The sequence below is a fragment of the Myotis yumanensis genome, unplaced genomic scaffold (genome assembly GCF_028538775.1).
Source record: "Myotis yumanensis isolate MYYU_CA2020_CCGP unplaced genomic scaffold, mMyoYum1.0.hap1 SCAF_13, whole genome shotgun sequence".
In the NCBI taxonomy this organism is placed as follows: domain Eukaryota; kingdom Metazoa; phylum Chordata; class Mammalia; order Chiroptera; family Vespertilionidae; genus Myotis; species Myotis yumanensis.
The window spans coordinates 17184186-17199689 of record NW_027223764.1 but is presented as its reverse complement, the minus strand read 5'-3'; the positions used below and the strand labels follow the sequence as shown (position 1 = coordinate 17199689).

At 48.1% G+C, this 15504-nt stretch overlaps 1 protein-coding gene across 1 annotated transcript; it reads right to left on the bottom strand.

Annotated features, from left to right (window-relative positions):
• Positions 1 to 337: 337 nt before the first annotated feature.
• ACTR1A (actin related protein 1A) lies at positions 338 to 13503 on the bottom strand. Its single transcript, XM_070432403.1, has 11 exons — positions 13380 to 13503; positions 8365 to 8429; positions 7248 to 7323; positions 6400 to 6525; positions 5489 to 5613; positions 4588 to 4804; positions 3805 to 3897; positions 3024 to 3198; positions 2859 to 2920; positions 2212 to 2252; positions 338 to 2123 (listed from the first exon to the last, which is right to left on the bottom strand). Exons 1-11 carry the CDS (start codon positions 13425 to 13427, stop codon positions 2021 to 2023), a joined length of 1131 nt encoding a protein of 376 aa, XP_070288504.1. The 5' UTR covers positions 13428 to 13503; the 3' UTR covers positions 338 to 2020.
• Between the last annotated feature and the right edge of the window lie 2001 nt (positions 13504 to 15504).

Genomic DNA, 15504 nt, shown 5'->3' with positions numbered 1-15504 from the left:
TAATTAGGGTACTCCTAAGGCTTAGGAAGAGCCACACTCAAGGGGCCAAAGAGCTGCATGTGGCTCGCAGGCTGCAGTTTGCCGATCACTGCTCTAGGCCAATGGTTTGTTGAGGGCCTCATAGTACCTAAGAATGCAGGCTCTAGGGCAGTGATGGCGAACCTATGACACATGTGTCAGAGGTGACACGCGAACTCATTTTTTTTGGTTGATTTTTCTTAAAGCTGGCCAAGTTTGGCTGGGGCAACAGTGCCCTCTAGAGGATGATGAGGCCTCAGATTCCAGGGACCTGGGCTCCTCCCTCTTCCCTCCCAGCACTGACTAGACAGAGGCCAGCTGACGTGTCTATTGGAAGGACTTTATTTAAGTACACTGGGCCCCACCAGGCAACGTGGTTTGTGCAAGGCTGTGTGAAGGACAGGCTTGGGCTAAAAGAAGGGAGGTGAACTGGTTAAGCACACTGCAGTCCGCGGGCCGCAACATCGCTTTCACACACACCTGCTGCTGTGGCCCACACCCAGAAGGGCCTTTCATTGGTGGATGGCATGGGAAGACTGCCTGAATCTGGGATTGGGGCAGATCTTGGTGTCAAGTGAGGGTACCGGTGAACACTGGCCAGTCCCAGCTTTGTACCATCGGGCTGAAGGGCCTGTGGACCACTGCTAGGCCAGCCCAGTCCAGAGTACGTGCTTGGCCCCACTGGACCAGAGATGAGCCTGAGCCCACCAGTTCCTGGCACCTGGGTCTGGCCTCCTCCCTCCCTAACTACTCATGTCCAAAGTCAAGAATGGCACAATATCAGCCCAGAGGGGACCTTCTCATCTCTATAACCTAGCCCCTCAGGTCAGCTAGAGTGGGAAAAGGCAACTTGGTTCATTGCGGCTTCCTCCAATCCTAAGGGCGCTAGATCCCCCAACACCCCTCCTTTGCTAGGGCCTCTGCCAAGGAGTGATTCTACCACCTGTTTCAGAAAAATCCAATCAGCAACCAGCCTGTGGATTCCAGGGCAGTGAGCAAGTGGGAGAGGGAGAAAGGCTGTGGGAGTGACTTTGAGTGCAACCTCAGATCCCAAATGGCCTCAGCCTATGGATACTGTCAGTTCACCCTTAGCAGGGAGTGGTGGGGCCCTGGAGGCCATGCTAAGCTTCGATGCTGTAAACATTAGTGTGAACAGGGTGACTGGTGGGCAGGAGGCAGTAAGCTCCCTCTCTCCAGTTCCCATACTGAACAAACAAATAAATACCATGGTTTGAAGATGGCATTGCCCAAGGATGGATGAAAAGTAAGTAATGGCCTGGAGCCAACAGGCTCCTTAAGCTCTCCCAAGATCCCCTGGATGGGGCTTGGGATTGGAATTTTAACTCTGCCGCCAATCAAAAGTAGCACTACTCCTGCCCTCCTCAAATGCCCAGTGTGGTCCTGTCCCCCAGGTAAAGTTAAGAGCATCCTGCCCTCTCCTTTCCAGCCTCCCAACCCAAACTGCAATCAAAACCAGATAGAACTCAACCCCAGTTCCAGTCCTCAATCCATGATCAAGAGGCATCAAGAACAGAATGATGAACAAGGAAGGCAGAAGCTGCCTTGGGCCTCAGGGCACCCTGGGATGGGGTGGGGGTGGGGTTTAACCAGCCTAGGATGGGCAGCAGCAAGGTCTCCCTGGGGTTAGATCTACCTCCCTCGGTGTCCCTATGGTAGGTAGTAAACATAGTCCCACACAGCCAGACAGAGGCCCAGTAGTCGAAGGAATGGGGCCCTCTGCCAGCATTCTTTCCTGTCAGGGGCCAGTTAGTGGTCAACCCCAGGCCTCAGGCCATCACCATCGTGGGTAGTTCATCGTCCTTTCTGGGCCCTGGGATCCCTGGGCCACACGGCACTCGCATAGGTGCACATACTTGTACCCACACATCCACACACACACACACACACACACACAGGCAGTTCCTTGCAAACACTCCGACTCAAGAAAGCGAGTTTTAAAGTGGAGTTAACTTCAGAGAAAGATGAAGATGATGTCCCAGCATTAGAAGGTTTTCCTGTGGATGGATCGGGCACCGTCTTCCTCGTATTCCTTCTTGGAGACCCACATCTTCTTAAAGGTGTCCAGGGAGGCGAGGATAGAGCCCCTGGAGTAGAGGGAATCCAGAGGAACACTGTGAGAAAAGAGCGTGGGTATTTGCTTCCTATTCCACTCTTATCCCCTGAACTACTCACCCGATCCATGTGGAATACAGTCTCTCCTGAGGAGCAGATATCTGCAAGGGGAATAGAAAGAGGAATCTGAGACGTTCACCCTCCCCTCTCACTTTTCCTTCCAACTCCTCTTTATGGCTAATTCTCACCATCCAAGGCAGTGGATGCATTTCACACAACAGACCAAGTGGACCTGCTGGACCCTGTGGTCTCTCGCACCCTAAGTACAATTCCCAGAAAGGCTGGGGCTATCTGGGGGCAAGATGCCATTGCAGGAACCACACTCCTTCACTTAGAACCCCTCCTTTCTCAGGCAGGCTAGCTCCCCTCGGCAGTCACTAAGATGTTGGACTGTCACAGGGGAGTAGCAAAAGTCAATCTCCTATCAATGTCAGTTTCCCTGGAAGACCACACGGGGGCCTTGAGCCTAGCACCCGGCGTCATCTGGGTATTAGAACTGCCCCCCTTTGAGAGGATGCAGAGTGAGAACGGGCCCTCCACTCTGGCAGACCTCAGGGTCAGTGTGGAAGTGGGAGCATCTGGCAGTACCTGTGGAGCCCTGGCTGCCTGAAAAGCTTGGGCAGAGCTGGAAAGGGGGCCACACCACATGGCACTATGGACCCTTGGAAGCCAGTTCCACCCAGCCCTAGCCTGCACCATGGTCCTACCCTGATCTTCACATCTTTTGGAGCCAGTTTCTTCACTTCACTCAGTAGCCTGTCACCAAAACCTGAATGGGCAAGAAAGGAGAATCTCAGGTCAATTCTCTGGGCCTCTGGGCCCAGCAGGATCTGGAAGCTTTCTGGGGAAGGGCCCCGAGAGCAAAGACCAACCTTTGAACAGGGTGGAGCCTCCTGAGAGGACAATGTTAGAGAAAAGCGTGCGCCTCAGGTCCATGTCAGACTTCTGGATGGCAAACACCAGCACCTCGTGGATGCCCTCACTCTCCTCGCCGATCAGGTCTGGCCGGAACAGAAGCTCAGGTGCCCGGAATCGGGAAGGACCAATCTGCAGGGTGGAGGGCCAGCTTCAGAGGTGGAACGGGGGCCTAGGTCTCTGGGAAGGGGGATGGAAGAGGCCCCTGTGTCCACCTCTTAGTAACCAGGTGGCTATGAAGTCCAAGCTTAGGAAAGACCTCAGATGTCAAGGTCTCAAGGAACAAAGATAGGGTTCTTGGGAACAAAAAGAAACAGGGCTCCCAGGAAACTAGAGAGAGGAAGCTCCTCTGTTTAACCCTAGCTCTGGCATTATCCAGCCAAGAGACCTTTGGCATTAATACATGGACTCATTCACTCATAAAAACTTCTTCCAATCAATGGAGGTCTGGGGAGAGGCAACCCAGCCTATGCTGTGCTCAGGTAGTTAGGGCCGCACTAACTACCCTCTTCCTGATCCTATCCTGACCCAGGAAAATGCCTCTGGTGCCTCCTCTCCACACAAGAGAAGCAAAGTCCCTGGCACACATCGCTGGGCCGGAGATGGTGCTGCTCAAGAGCTCTACTGCTCCAGGCAGGGCTGACAAAGGCGGGCACATCTGACTCCCGCCACCCCATGAAGAGTTCTTTACGGGCCCAGAGCTTTTGGGGGCCTGAGGGCACAGGTTCGGTCGCCTACCTCAATGGTGCTGCCATCGGGCAGGTAGTACTGAGCCTTCTCCGTCTCTAGTGTCTCATCCTTCTGGGGGTTTATGGATAGGTAGCAGGCTCTCTGCAGAACCAAGCACGAGTCAGGCAGGCAGGAAACCCGGCAACTACCTGGTCAAAGTCCCTGAAGACTGACATGCTGCTGCAGAAACCTGCCATCGCAGTGATTGCCCTAAAGGTCGTGAGAGCTGCTGCCCACAGCAGGAGCAGGGAGATTTCGTTGGCATCCACCAGATGGCATTTAGGATATGAGTTCCCACCTATTCCACCTTCCTGGTGGGCAAGTGTGGAAACATGGTTCCCTGGATCCGGGTCTGAGAACACAGCCTACTCTTAGTCCAGACTCAGGCATCTTCTACTGCTCATATGGTTCTGGGTCCCACTACCCAGCTCAGAGGTTACCCTACTGCCACAGGTGCCGGAGGACTCAGTTTACTTAAAAGATAAATGTATTCTGAATTCCTCAAGGATGGAAAGAACATGTACTTTGTACATAAGGTCTGAAAAACATAATGATCACCAGTGTACCCATCACCCAACTTAAGAAATAGAAGCAGCTCCCTTTCCCCTACAAAATGGTAGCTCTTTGGGAAGGTGAGTGTGTCAGGGGCCCAGCTGGAGATCTCACAGCTGTCAGGAGGCCTGGCCCAGACCCCTAGGACGGGAGCTTCACCTCTTCACTCCAGGTCCTGAGGTCCTGGATGCTCCATTCCCATTCCCTAGCCCATCCCTGGGCCCATGGGGCAACACTCACTTCTTTTATGGCCTTGACAATCTCAAACTCTGAGGATGAGTGGAAATCATAGCCCTCCTTACGCAGGTAGAGGCGAAGGAAGCGAGAGACGTCTCGGCCAGCGATGTCGATGCGCATGATTGAGTGAGGCATGGCAAAGCCCTCATAAATGGGCACAGCATGGGTGACGCCATCCCCAGAATCCAGCACCACTCCTGTGGTCCTGCCTGTGGCATAACTGAAGCAAAGGGGGCAAACCGTCACTCACACCTGCCTCCTCACTCTGGGCAAAAACTTACTTCTTTTAAAGTTCAATGTCAGCTGAACTAAAGCTGGGGCCTGCCTTTCTCCAGGGCCCTGAAACTGGACTGAGTACTAAGGATGCCTGAGCACTGAAACAAGCCTTCAAAGACCTGAATGAGGAGCTGAGCCTCTCCAAGCTCCCTGCCCACGCCCAGAAGAGCAGGCCTTCCAATCTCAAGAGATGCCTGGCCTTCAGCCGGTTCATGGACCCAGCCTAAGGGGCAGATTTTACTCTCAGACAAGAGGAAAAACCTCAAATGCCCACAGGGCTAGGCAGGGAAAGTACATGAGTAAAGGAAAATAATATTTTCACTTCCACAAAAACTAGCTTTTCTCCCACATAATTCTCTGTCCTTAGTCTTTTTCTCTTTTGGTAGAGACAAGGAGACAGACATATACTTCGGTGGTATGAGGGGGTGGGGACCTCACAATGTTTCATAACTAGCAGTTGACACTCTGCCTTTGTGTTGGGAGGACAAGGAATGGAGTGAACTGGGGGAAGTCAAGCTGGCGAACTCTAAAATGGCAGCCTATTTTAGCTGGTATTTTGCCCCATAGGAATGCCAAAGGAACTGCTTTCCCCTCAGGGGCCAGGCTCGCCAGCCAGGCTGCTACTCACAGGCTGAGCACAGCTTGCATGGAGATGAAAAGGGCTGGCACGTTGAAGGTCTCAAAGAAAACTTCAGCAGCTCGTTCTCGGTTTTTCCGTGGGTTTAAAGGCGCCTCTGTCAGGAGCACAGGATGCTGGTGAAAAATGCCCAGACAGCAATCAGGTGAGGCCAGATGCCCCCCTCATTAGTGCTGGCGGAGAAGCCCGTGTGTGGCTGGCCAGGGGACCTTCGTTGGTCTCTCTCCAAAAAAAAAGACAAGCTGGCCTATCACTTACCCCGGCCCAAGTCAGATCCTCAACTTTCCAAAATCATGCCCCCTTTAAAGTCTCATTCTGACCTCACCTCCACCCCTTTACTCCTTTCTTTCTTCCATGATTCTTACATCCCTGTATCTACTACATATATATCTCCAGTTGTCAAGAAGATTTTGCTAATAAGCTATTGGAATTATTATGATAAACATAGTTTAAATTTTTTTCAAAACAGAAAGTTAAATTTTAAAATTGAACGTACTTTTAAAAAATCAGAACATATCTCTCCCTTGGAAATTCTGGTCCACCTAGTGTGCACATTCCTCGGTATTTCTGAGTGGAAGTTAGAAGTTAGAGTATGTGCTCTGAAATCTGAAAGATGTGGGTTTGAATCCCAGCTTTATTTCATTCATTGGGTGATCTTGGAAACACTACTTGGCTTTTCTGAACTTGTTCCCCTGTTTGTAAACTAGAGAGAATACTACCCACATCTCATAGGAATGGTGTGAAGATGAAATGCAAACATGTCTAAGAAGCACAAGGTCTGATGCCTGGTACATAATTAAGACAGATACTCTTGGCAGCTATTGTCATCGTCCTCATCTCTGGGGTAGGGTCTGACGAGCTCTGCACTCTCTGCAGGGCTGCCCCGCACACAGAACCCTCACCTCCTCTGAGAAAGTCTGCAGCTGGTCCTTAGAATAGACATATTGCCAGATGCGCTCCATGTCGTTCCAGTCCTTGACAATGCCGTGTTCCATGGGATACCGGATGGAGAGCAGCCCTCGGTGCTCCTGGGGACAGAGAGCAGGACTTACAGCAGCAGCCAGTCTCTCAGCTGAGCTGGCCAGTGAACCCTGCGAGTTCCCACCCCACAGTCCTCACCTAGGGCTAAGGGCGGGTACCCATTCATTCTCCAAATCTCCAAGTGTACAGCTGCAGAATGCTCTCACTGCCCAATCAGCGGGCAAATTGGAGGGCTTCTGCATTTCCATGGACCCTTGGGTGTCCTCAGGGCAAGTGACAGGAGACACCCTCTTCATTGCCTGATCCCAGGACATAATCTCCTGGCCCTCACCTCTGGGCCTCAGCACTGGGAGCCAAGGCTGGCAACTACGATTCTGTTGTTCTGCTTCTAGAGGCTGCCTGAGGGCTCTGCCAAACTGTTAATGAACTCATCCCCAGGGTACCCCAGCCAGGATCTACGCCCAATCCCTTTTGCCAAAAAATAACCATGCCAGTCATTTTGATCATTGGCAAGGTAGTGACAGAATCCAAAAGGAAGGCAGAAGCTCTGTTTCCTAGACTGCTCTCTGTTTCACAAATTAGGGTTTTCTTTCCAAAACCAGAAGCTGCTCCTGGAAGAAAGAAATGGATGAGGCCTAGGATAAGAGAACTGAAGGGGAGATTTTAAGAGGAAATCGCTCCTTTTACTCATCGCTACGTCCCTCTGCTGGGACACTGTCCATGTGGGGACTAAAGAAGGTCCTCTGTTAGCTTGAGGAGTGGGAATTACCTCAGCTTTGGGGCCAATGAAGATGTCACCTTCGAGGGCTCCTGCCATGACACGAACGTGCTTGGGTCTGCCCACACTACAAAAGAAAGTGGGGAGGACCATCACTTTTCATTTCACAACACATGACAGAACACAGGAAGGATGTATAGAGGCACAGACTTAGGAAGAAATATACTCATGCTACTGTGATTATCTTTAAGGAGGGAAGTTACAGTTGATTTTGATTTTCTTATTTCTCCTTTTCTGCATTTCCCATAATTTCTACAATGAACGTGTATTAAGTTATGTGTGTATTATTTTTATATTATAAGTTATTAAAACAAATTTTAGAGGATTCTATACCTCTAGTTCTTCTCCTTCCCCAATGTATGTGCAGACCAAGAGAGACAAGAAAACAATTTCTAAATGAATGGTTAACTCCAAAGATTTTAGTCTCCTTAGCCCTCTGCCCAGGCCTTCTACTCAATAAAACTATGCTGTTATAACTATGACAGATGGCCTTCTTTCTTTTCTTTTAATCCTTACCCACGGAAACATTTTTATTGATTTTTAGAGAAAAAGGGAGGCAGAGAAAGAAACATCGATGTTAGAGAGAGACACTGATTAGTTGCCTCCAGTACACGCCCTGACCAGGGATCAAACCCGAGACCTTTTGATGTAGGGGTCGACACTCCAACCAGCTGAACCACCCGGCTAGGGCAGATGGCTTTTTTCTTTTTCTCCTGCTTTAAGCCCTTCCCCAGGTGCCCGTGCCCTTCTCTTGCCTGCAGTCTCTCTGCCTTGGGAGGAAAGTCCTGAGAACTCATTCTCACTAAGGTTGGAGGTATGGTTTCAAGATTAACCCCATCCTGGGTGCTAGGAGAATTTTAGAAAACGGGCTCCCTGAAGAGGGAGTCACCCAAAGCAATGAGTTACTAATGAGAACATTTTTGGCATCAGATCAAAATCTGCCAGTGCCTCTCAAATTGTACTATGTAGGCTGCCAGCTCCTGTCCTTTGCTTGAGTACCAAGACTGACCTGAATGACAGATCCCTTCTCCCTAAAAGATGGAGAGCTGAGCCTGTAACAAAGCTGACAACCTTCTGAAGCTTCTGACTAAGTTAGAGAATGACTTACTAGTTTGGAAAACAGTATTTGGGGATCTGATCACCAGCAAAACCAGCTTTAATCACACCGGATCCCTGAGGAGAAAGGAGAAAGAAAAGTCAGAAGTATCACAAAAACAAGATTTATATCATACAACATGTATATGGTTCTATTTTTATTTTAAAAAGTGAGAGACCTTAGGGTTGTATATGATATATCTATTTATATAAGCATTAGTACAGTGAATGCATGCCAAAGGGAAGGAAGTGGGACTGGAGAGGGTGAGAACTTTCACTGTATGCTCAGAGTATCAATTGATTTTTCTGTACTCTTTGACTTTTCTACACTGAACATGTTTTACTTTTGTCATTAAAATAATGTTAATAGCTTTTTGGTGGCTGAGAAGCTGGGAGATCCCGGTGGGCTGAGAATGCCAGATTTCACTGTCCTCCCCAGGTTTCAACCGTCCCCCAAAGGTCCTCAATAAAATGGTTTGATCCCCCCAAAATACCGCCCCCTCCCCAAATATTCATAACGGGGAGAAAAAGAGAAAACCTGAGGAGAGAAGAGGAAAGTAGCTAGAAGCACCAAAGCAGCCAAGTTCAGGAACACAACCAAGGTGGGAAGAGTGTGTGACTCTCAGGCACACCACCACCAGATGTCGGAACTCTCCCTGCCCCCAGGTGTGTGTGACAGACACCACCATGAGCACTGCCGTGGAACGCACACTGTCTGCTTCTTACTGCAGGGTTTGTGGTTATTGTTGTGTTTTTTACTCTGCTTTGTTCTACTCACTCGTAGGTCTCCTGATGATAAGGAGCCCTAAAGCATTGTCTGAGAAGAGAAGAGACCCAGCATTACAATCCTGCTGCTCCAATCCTTGGTACGTTGGGTGGGGTGCCCAGAAAAGAACCTGACTTCTCCCACCAGCATCTCTGGGCCCAACCAAAGTAAACACTGATTCTATACACACAGATAGTAACTCCACGCAGGGCAGCTGTCGAGGCTTGATATTGCTTGCAGATATAACCTGTTCTCTTCCTTCTCAGCTCTCCTACCACCACAGCTGATACCTTTGCCCTTCCAGCCCAACACAGTTTGCAGCTAGTTGGGGGCAAACCTTTTCCTGCTGCCTGTTAGCAGGGGCTACTACTCCTGGGATGGAGTGTGGTATTTTCAGAACCCACACAGCAAGCAGTAAACATATCAGGAGACACTAAATAGGTTGTCTGCACCAAAGACTCCCCAGCAACATCCTTGGTCCCCTCCTTGTCTCTTATTTGTACTCTTCCATGAGGAAAGGGGTTGAGATGGGCCATCCTTGTGCCTGACTCTGGCAACACAGGGAGTAAGTAAGAAGTGGTTGAAGGACAGGGAAAGCAGTAAGTTGAGCAGAGCAAGCCAGTTCTCTAAGACAGCAAGAACCTCTGCCAATAGAAAAGAGAGAAAACAGGAGATAAGTGCAAACTCATCGGCCTGGGCAGGACAGCAAGAAGCCTGGAAAAGGTGCAGCTATACACTGAGCTGCAGACTGGGAAGAAGGAAGAACTATCCTTCTGCAAACACAGGGCTCTGGGACAGCGGCATGGACAGTGAGAACAGTGCTGCACAAGACAACTCCAGGAGCGTGTTAGGTCAAGCTTCCTATAATTGCTCACTGCCTTCATCTGGGTGTGGTGATGCCAACAGACTCATGAGATCTCCTGGCACAGGTTGAAAAAAGAAGAGTAAAGATGAGACCTGTACTTCAGACTCTAAATATTTTCCTGGATATTTGATTTTATGTTTACTAGCAAAAGGACTAGAGTCTAAGTGACAAGGCAGAGTAAGATGATAGGTTCATTTCTTCCTCTCTGTCCTTCCTAGCAAGACTAGAACAGGCCCAGTTCAAATACCACTGCCTTCCTCCTGAAGAATAGTCCTTAGGTGGGATTAATTATGCTCCTATTATCTCACAAAATCACCATTACCTATACCACTAGGTAGATGCATTTCATTCTGCTCTCATATTTGACTTTATGGTTTCCATTTTTGTCTCTTTTCAGCCTAAGTTCCTCGAGGTCAGAGACTTTATATATCAGCAGTAGCTGGCATTTGCAGGGTACTCAAATAGATGCTGGCTGACTAAAATGAAAATCAAGCTCAAATGGATTGGCAGATGATGTCTAATAATTGGAACCTGAATGAGCAGCTGGAATGCCAGAAGCCCCAGGCACAGGTGGCGCAGGAAAGACCAAGGCAGTGTTGGGAATGATGCACAAGACCCAGGAACCAGACCCAGCTTGTCCCTGCAGCCCCGCGAGCTGGCCTGCCAGGCCTCAGGTGGGTGAAGAATGGGTGGGGCTGAGGGAGATGGTTTCCTCCTTCTCTGTTGCCAGAGTTAGGCACCAGGATGTCTCATTTCTCTGTTCTGCTCAAGCCATACCATGAGGTCATATAAGAAGGTAATCAATTTCTTTAACAGTATTTATAACTAGGAACTGTATACTTGGTAAATGAGCTGCCACTCTATTATTCACTGTGGCAAAACCAAGTAAATGAATGCCTTGTAGAGGCTTCTTGAAAAAGTAGTCTCATTAAATATTGGATTTTTGAGGACTCAAATCTGCTGCCAGCCACTGCTGACCATTCATTCTCCTTCTGCTGCAGGCAAACAGAGCAAATCCCTTAGCAAGGCTCTCCCAGTACCTGCTGGCTATAGGCCTTATGGCTTGGGTGACCTTTATTCTAAGCTCTCCTGATTATTCTGGACATGCTGAAAAGAAAGCTAATTGTCTCCCATTTTACAAGTGGGAAAAGGATGCTGAGAGATGGAGCCTCAGATTCTAAGATATTGGTGGCCCATTTTGGGCCCAAAGACATATTATGTTTGGCCCACAAAGTACTTTTTAAGAAAACAACTTTATTGAGATAAAATTCAATTTACCCATTTAAGGTGTATAAGTCAGTGGTTCTTAGTATATTCACAGAGTTATGCAATCATTACCACAATCTAATTTTAGAACTTTTTTCATCATCCCCCAAAGAAACTCTGTATCCATTAGCAGTCACTCTCCATTCTATCCCTCTTCTCTCACTCCTAGTCCTGGTCAACCACTAATCTACTTTCTGTATCAATAGACCACAAACTACTTTTACATTAACTTCTGACAGTTAAAAACTGGAAACTCATACGACATAAAAAATTTCCAGTTTCTTTTGAAAAATCAGATCTGGCAACACTGGGTCTGCATTCCTGCAAGTATGGCAAATGTCAACATTTATTAAATCTGGGTGGTAGACACATGCTATGTAGGTGCTCTGAATTTTTCTTTAGGTATAATGTCTCTCATTTTTTTTTTAAAAAAAGGGGGGGCTGAAGCAGCATAACATTCCCCCAAACAGTGAAACTCTTATTGTTACTGTTCCTACATTTAGGCTCCCATAGCCACAAAGACAGTGTTTTTAAAAAAATGTGTATTTTTTTATTGATTTTAGAGAGAGGAAGGGCGAGGGAGAGAGAAACATCAATGATGAGAGAGAATCATCGATTCACGCCATTGAGCCTGCAACCCGGACATGAGCTCTGATTGGGACCCCACAATTCTCCCAAAATGGTGGTGTCTCACTGAACTCAACCTCCTGCTTTTCAAGTCAGGAGCCATACTCCTAGCGAGAAGGAAAGCGAACAACAAAAACACCTTTCCTTGAAAAAAAGGGAGAAACTTGAAACCCGATCGCAGTTTGAGTCTCAGCTCCTCCACTCACGAACCTGGGGGTCTGAATAGTGTTCTTTAACCTCTCCAGGCCTCACGTTCCTGCATCACCTGGGGAGAGTCATGCCCATCCACCTACCAGATCTGAAGCTTAAATGAGATGATGCAAACGAAAGGGCCTTCTAACTTGCCTATGGTCCCAAGGGCTGAGTCAACGGAGCGGATCTGACGGTGGGTTTAGGACACAGGGAACTGGCAGTTTTGCCTCAAGAGACTTGGAAGGGGCACAGAAAAGGTCAACCGATCTCGGTGGCACTAAACCCACAACGGGCAGACAGAAATGCAGTTTTTACAATTGTCCTCCTCTGCCCACAATAGCAGTATTTAATTCCATTTGTCACTATTTATGCCTTTTCGTGGTGTTCTGGCAAGAGGAATAACGAATAAAGCACTGGATGTAGGGCACCTCGATTGTGCGACCTTGAGCTCCCTTTAATTCCTCACACTTCAATTTTTCTCATTTATAAAATGAGAATCAAACTTCCTACCTTAACCATTCACCCAGTTTTTGTGAGGATCCAATTCGAACGTATGTTCGTGAAACTCCTCCGTAAGCTCCAGAGAGCGGGGCAACTATTTTCACCAGCAACTAGGTGTCCCTGCTTGCTCGGTTACTCTTTTAGCCTCGACCATTATTAACGTTGTGATTTATAATCACAGAAATAAATGAAATCCTATGGTCATTTCTAGCGCCAGATTCTCGGACCCCACCCAAACGCACAGCCTAGCCGCCGGCTCCGGACAGAAGGAAACAGCCCTTCTCCACCCGTGGGCGGGCCCAGTCCATCAGACCCCACCACTGAACGTTCCGGAAGCCAATCCCAACAGCTCTCTTGTAACGCCCCGCCCCTTAGAGCCGAGAAACATTATGGCGGCCCGGAAGAACTGCAGGGGCGTAAGCCAATCACTGCAGAGGGCAGCCCTCATCCGGCAAGGCTCAGAGGCGGGGTCATCGGTCAAGATCGACAGCCAAAGCAGCCAATAGAGTTATCGAAAACTGGGAAGGGGCGGGTGCCGGGAGCTCACAGAGCGGTTAAGGCCCTTGAGCCCCGGGCCCAAGGACCCGGCTCGGACTACAAGTCTTCCCTTTATTCACCCCAAAGCTCTCCAACCCATGGTTCCCGACCGGCCGCCCTGCCTGCGGACTATGGGTGGGGGTAGGACGGAGGCAGCGGTGGTTGAACCCGCCTGACAGGCCTGGCCAGTGACAAAGAGCTGGCGGCATCGGGAAGCGATCCCTTCGGGGAGGACAGCAGAAGTCCCTTTAGAGATAGGAAAGATGCAACTCACATTGTCGATCACAACAGGCTGGTTGGCGATAACATCGTAGGACTCCATGGCAGAGGAATCTCTACCTCCGAGGAAGGAACTGCCTGCCCGGTCCGCTGCTAGTGCCACTGACACGCATGCGCAGACTAGCCGCCGGTGCAGGGCGAAGAGGGAGCGGCCCGATCTTGCCTCCGAAGAACTACAACCCCCAGCATGCCTTGCACCTAAGGTTAGAGGGCCAGGCAGTTTCGGAGCCACACCTAGTTTTAAGAGATAGAGTGACACAGTACCCTGGGTTTTGTAGTCTCCATGGGTAAATAGAAGGGAAGCAGATTTTTTTCCTTTTGATTGAATTTATTGGGGAGACCAAAATTATACAAGGTTCAGGTCCACAATTCTACAACACGTCATCTGTACACTGTATTGTGTGTTCACCACCCCAAGTCAAGTCTTGTGCATCACCATTTAGCCCTCCTATAACCTCCTCCACCCCCCATCACCACACTGTTATCTGTGTCCATGAGTTTTTTCTTTTTTACTCAATCCCTCCACACACACCACCCCGCTCCCCAGCTGTCAGCCTACTACCAATGAGTCTCTATTTTACTTGTTAGTTCATTTTGTTCGTTAGATTCCACATATCCTACATAATAAAAGGCTAATATGCAAATTGTCCCCCAGGGAGTTCCACCAACCAGGAGTTTGGCCGCTCGCTATGATGTGCGCTGACCACCAGGGGGCGGCGCAGAATGAAGGAAGGCTCCTATCGGCCCTGATTGCTGGCTAGGCCTACAGATCCTACCTGTGCATGAATTTCATGCACTGGGCCTCTAGCGAGTAAAATAATATGGCATTTGTCTTTCTCTGACTGGCTTATTTTACTTAGGACTCTCCAGTTCATCCATGCTGTCACAAACGGTAAGATTTCCTTCTTTTTTACTATCCAGTAGTATTCCATTGTGTAGATGTACCGCAGCTTTTTTTTTTTTTTATAGTATAGTAAAGGTGGAGATTTATTGAAGGACAAGTACAGACTCCCACGTGGGGAGAGGGAAAGAGTCCCACAGAATGGACTCCCACGTGGGGAGGGGAAAAAAGGGCCCACTGAGTTTTTTTTCCCTATGTGTACCACAGCTTTTTATCCACTTATCTACTGATGGAAGTTTGGGCTACTTCCAAATCTTGGCTATTGTAAATAACACTGCAATGAACATAGGGGTGCACATATTCTTTCAAATTAGTGTTTTGGGTTTCTTCAGATAAATTCCCAGAAATAGAATTGCTGGGTCATAAGGTAATTCCATTAAAAAAATTTTTTTTATTTATTTCAGAGAGGAAGGGAGAGGAAGATAAAAACATTAATGCTGAGAGAGAATCATTGATCGGCTGCTCCTGTATGCCCCCTGCTGGGGATCAAGTCTGTAACCTGGGCATGTGCCCTTGACCAGAATCAAACCTAGGACCCTTCAGTTGGCAGGCTGATGCTCTATCCACTGAGCCAAACCAGGTAGGGCTGATTGTCATGTTTTTCTTTGTTGATTTATTGATGATAGCCATTCCATAAGACATTAATAAATATCTATCACCATCAACTCTCTAATAAAAAATTTAATACACATAGGGAAGGACATATTACCAGAACAAAGGAAAATAATTTAAATTGCATAAAAGTTGCCTTTTAGAAAACAAGTACATTTTTTTTCCTTTTTGTATATTTTCCTGGATAGGAGTAAACTTTGCAGCAGGCTAACATTCATTTGTCTGAAGACTAGTACTTGGAAATACTAGTATATAATTGACATTGCTAAATGAGAATATAGAGATGAAGAGAAGTTATGTGTCACTGCTTTCAAATGAGCTCAGTACATTTTTCTCTATATTATTTCCTCCCCTGCTTCAAGTTGCAGGAACCCTTTTAGTCAGTAGCACTGGGTCTATCCCTGTCTCTTGGAATTTCTTTAAGATCATTGAGTGGAAGACATTATTTTTGGAAAAGTTATTGTAAACAGGAAAATAATTCCCAAACTGGTGCCTTAGGAATTAAAAATTCTCTCATTAAGAGAGTCAGAGTAATGGGGAAGGGCAGGGCCATAGTAGATAATGAATATCTGCATATATCGGCCTAAAACACAACAAAAAATAGATT

Bases quoted from the DNA above. Each gene is read 5' to 3' on its own strand.
- ACTR1A (XM_070432403.1), bottom strand. From the start codon at position 13,427: ATGGAGTCCTACGATGTTATCGCCAACCAGCCTGTTGTGATCGACAAT. The intron at 5,614-6,399 runs GTGAGGGTTCTG...ATTTTTCACCAG, and splicing joins TGCAGACTTTCTCAGAGGAG to CATCCTGTGCTCCTGACAGA. The intron at 4,805-5,488 runs GTGAGTAGCAGC...CCTTTGCTTCAG, and splicing joins ATGCAAGCTGTGCTCAGCCT to TTATGCCACAGGCAGGACCA.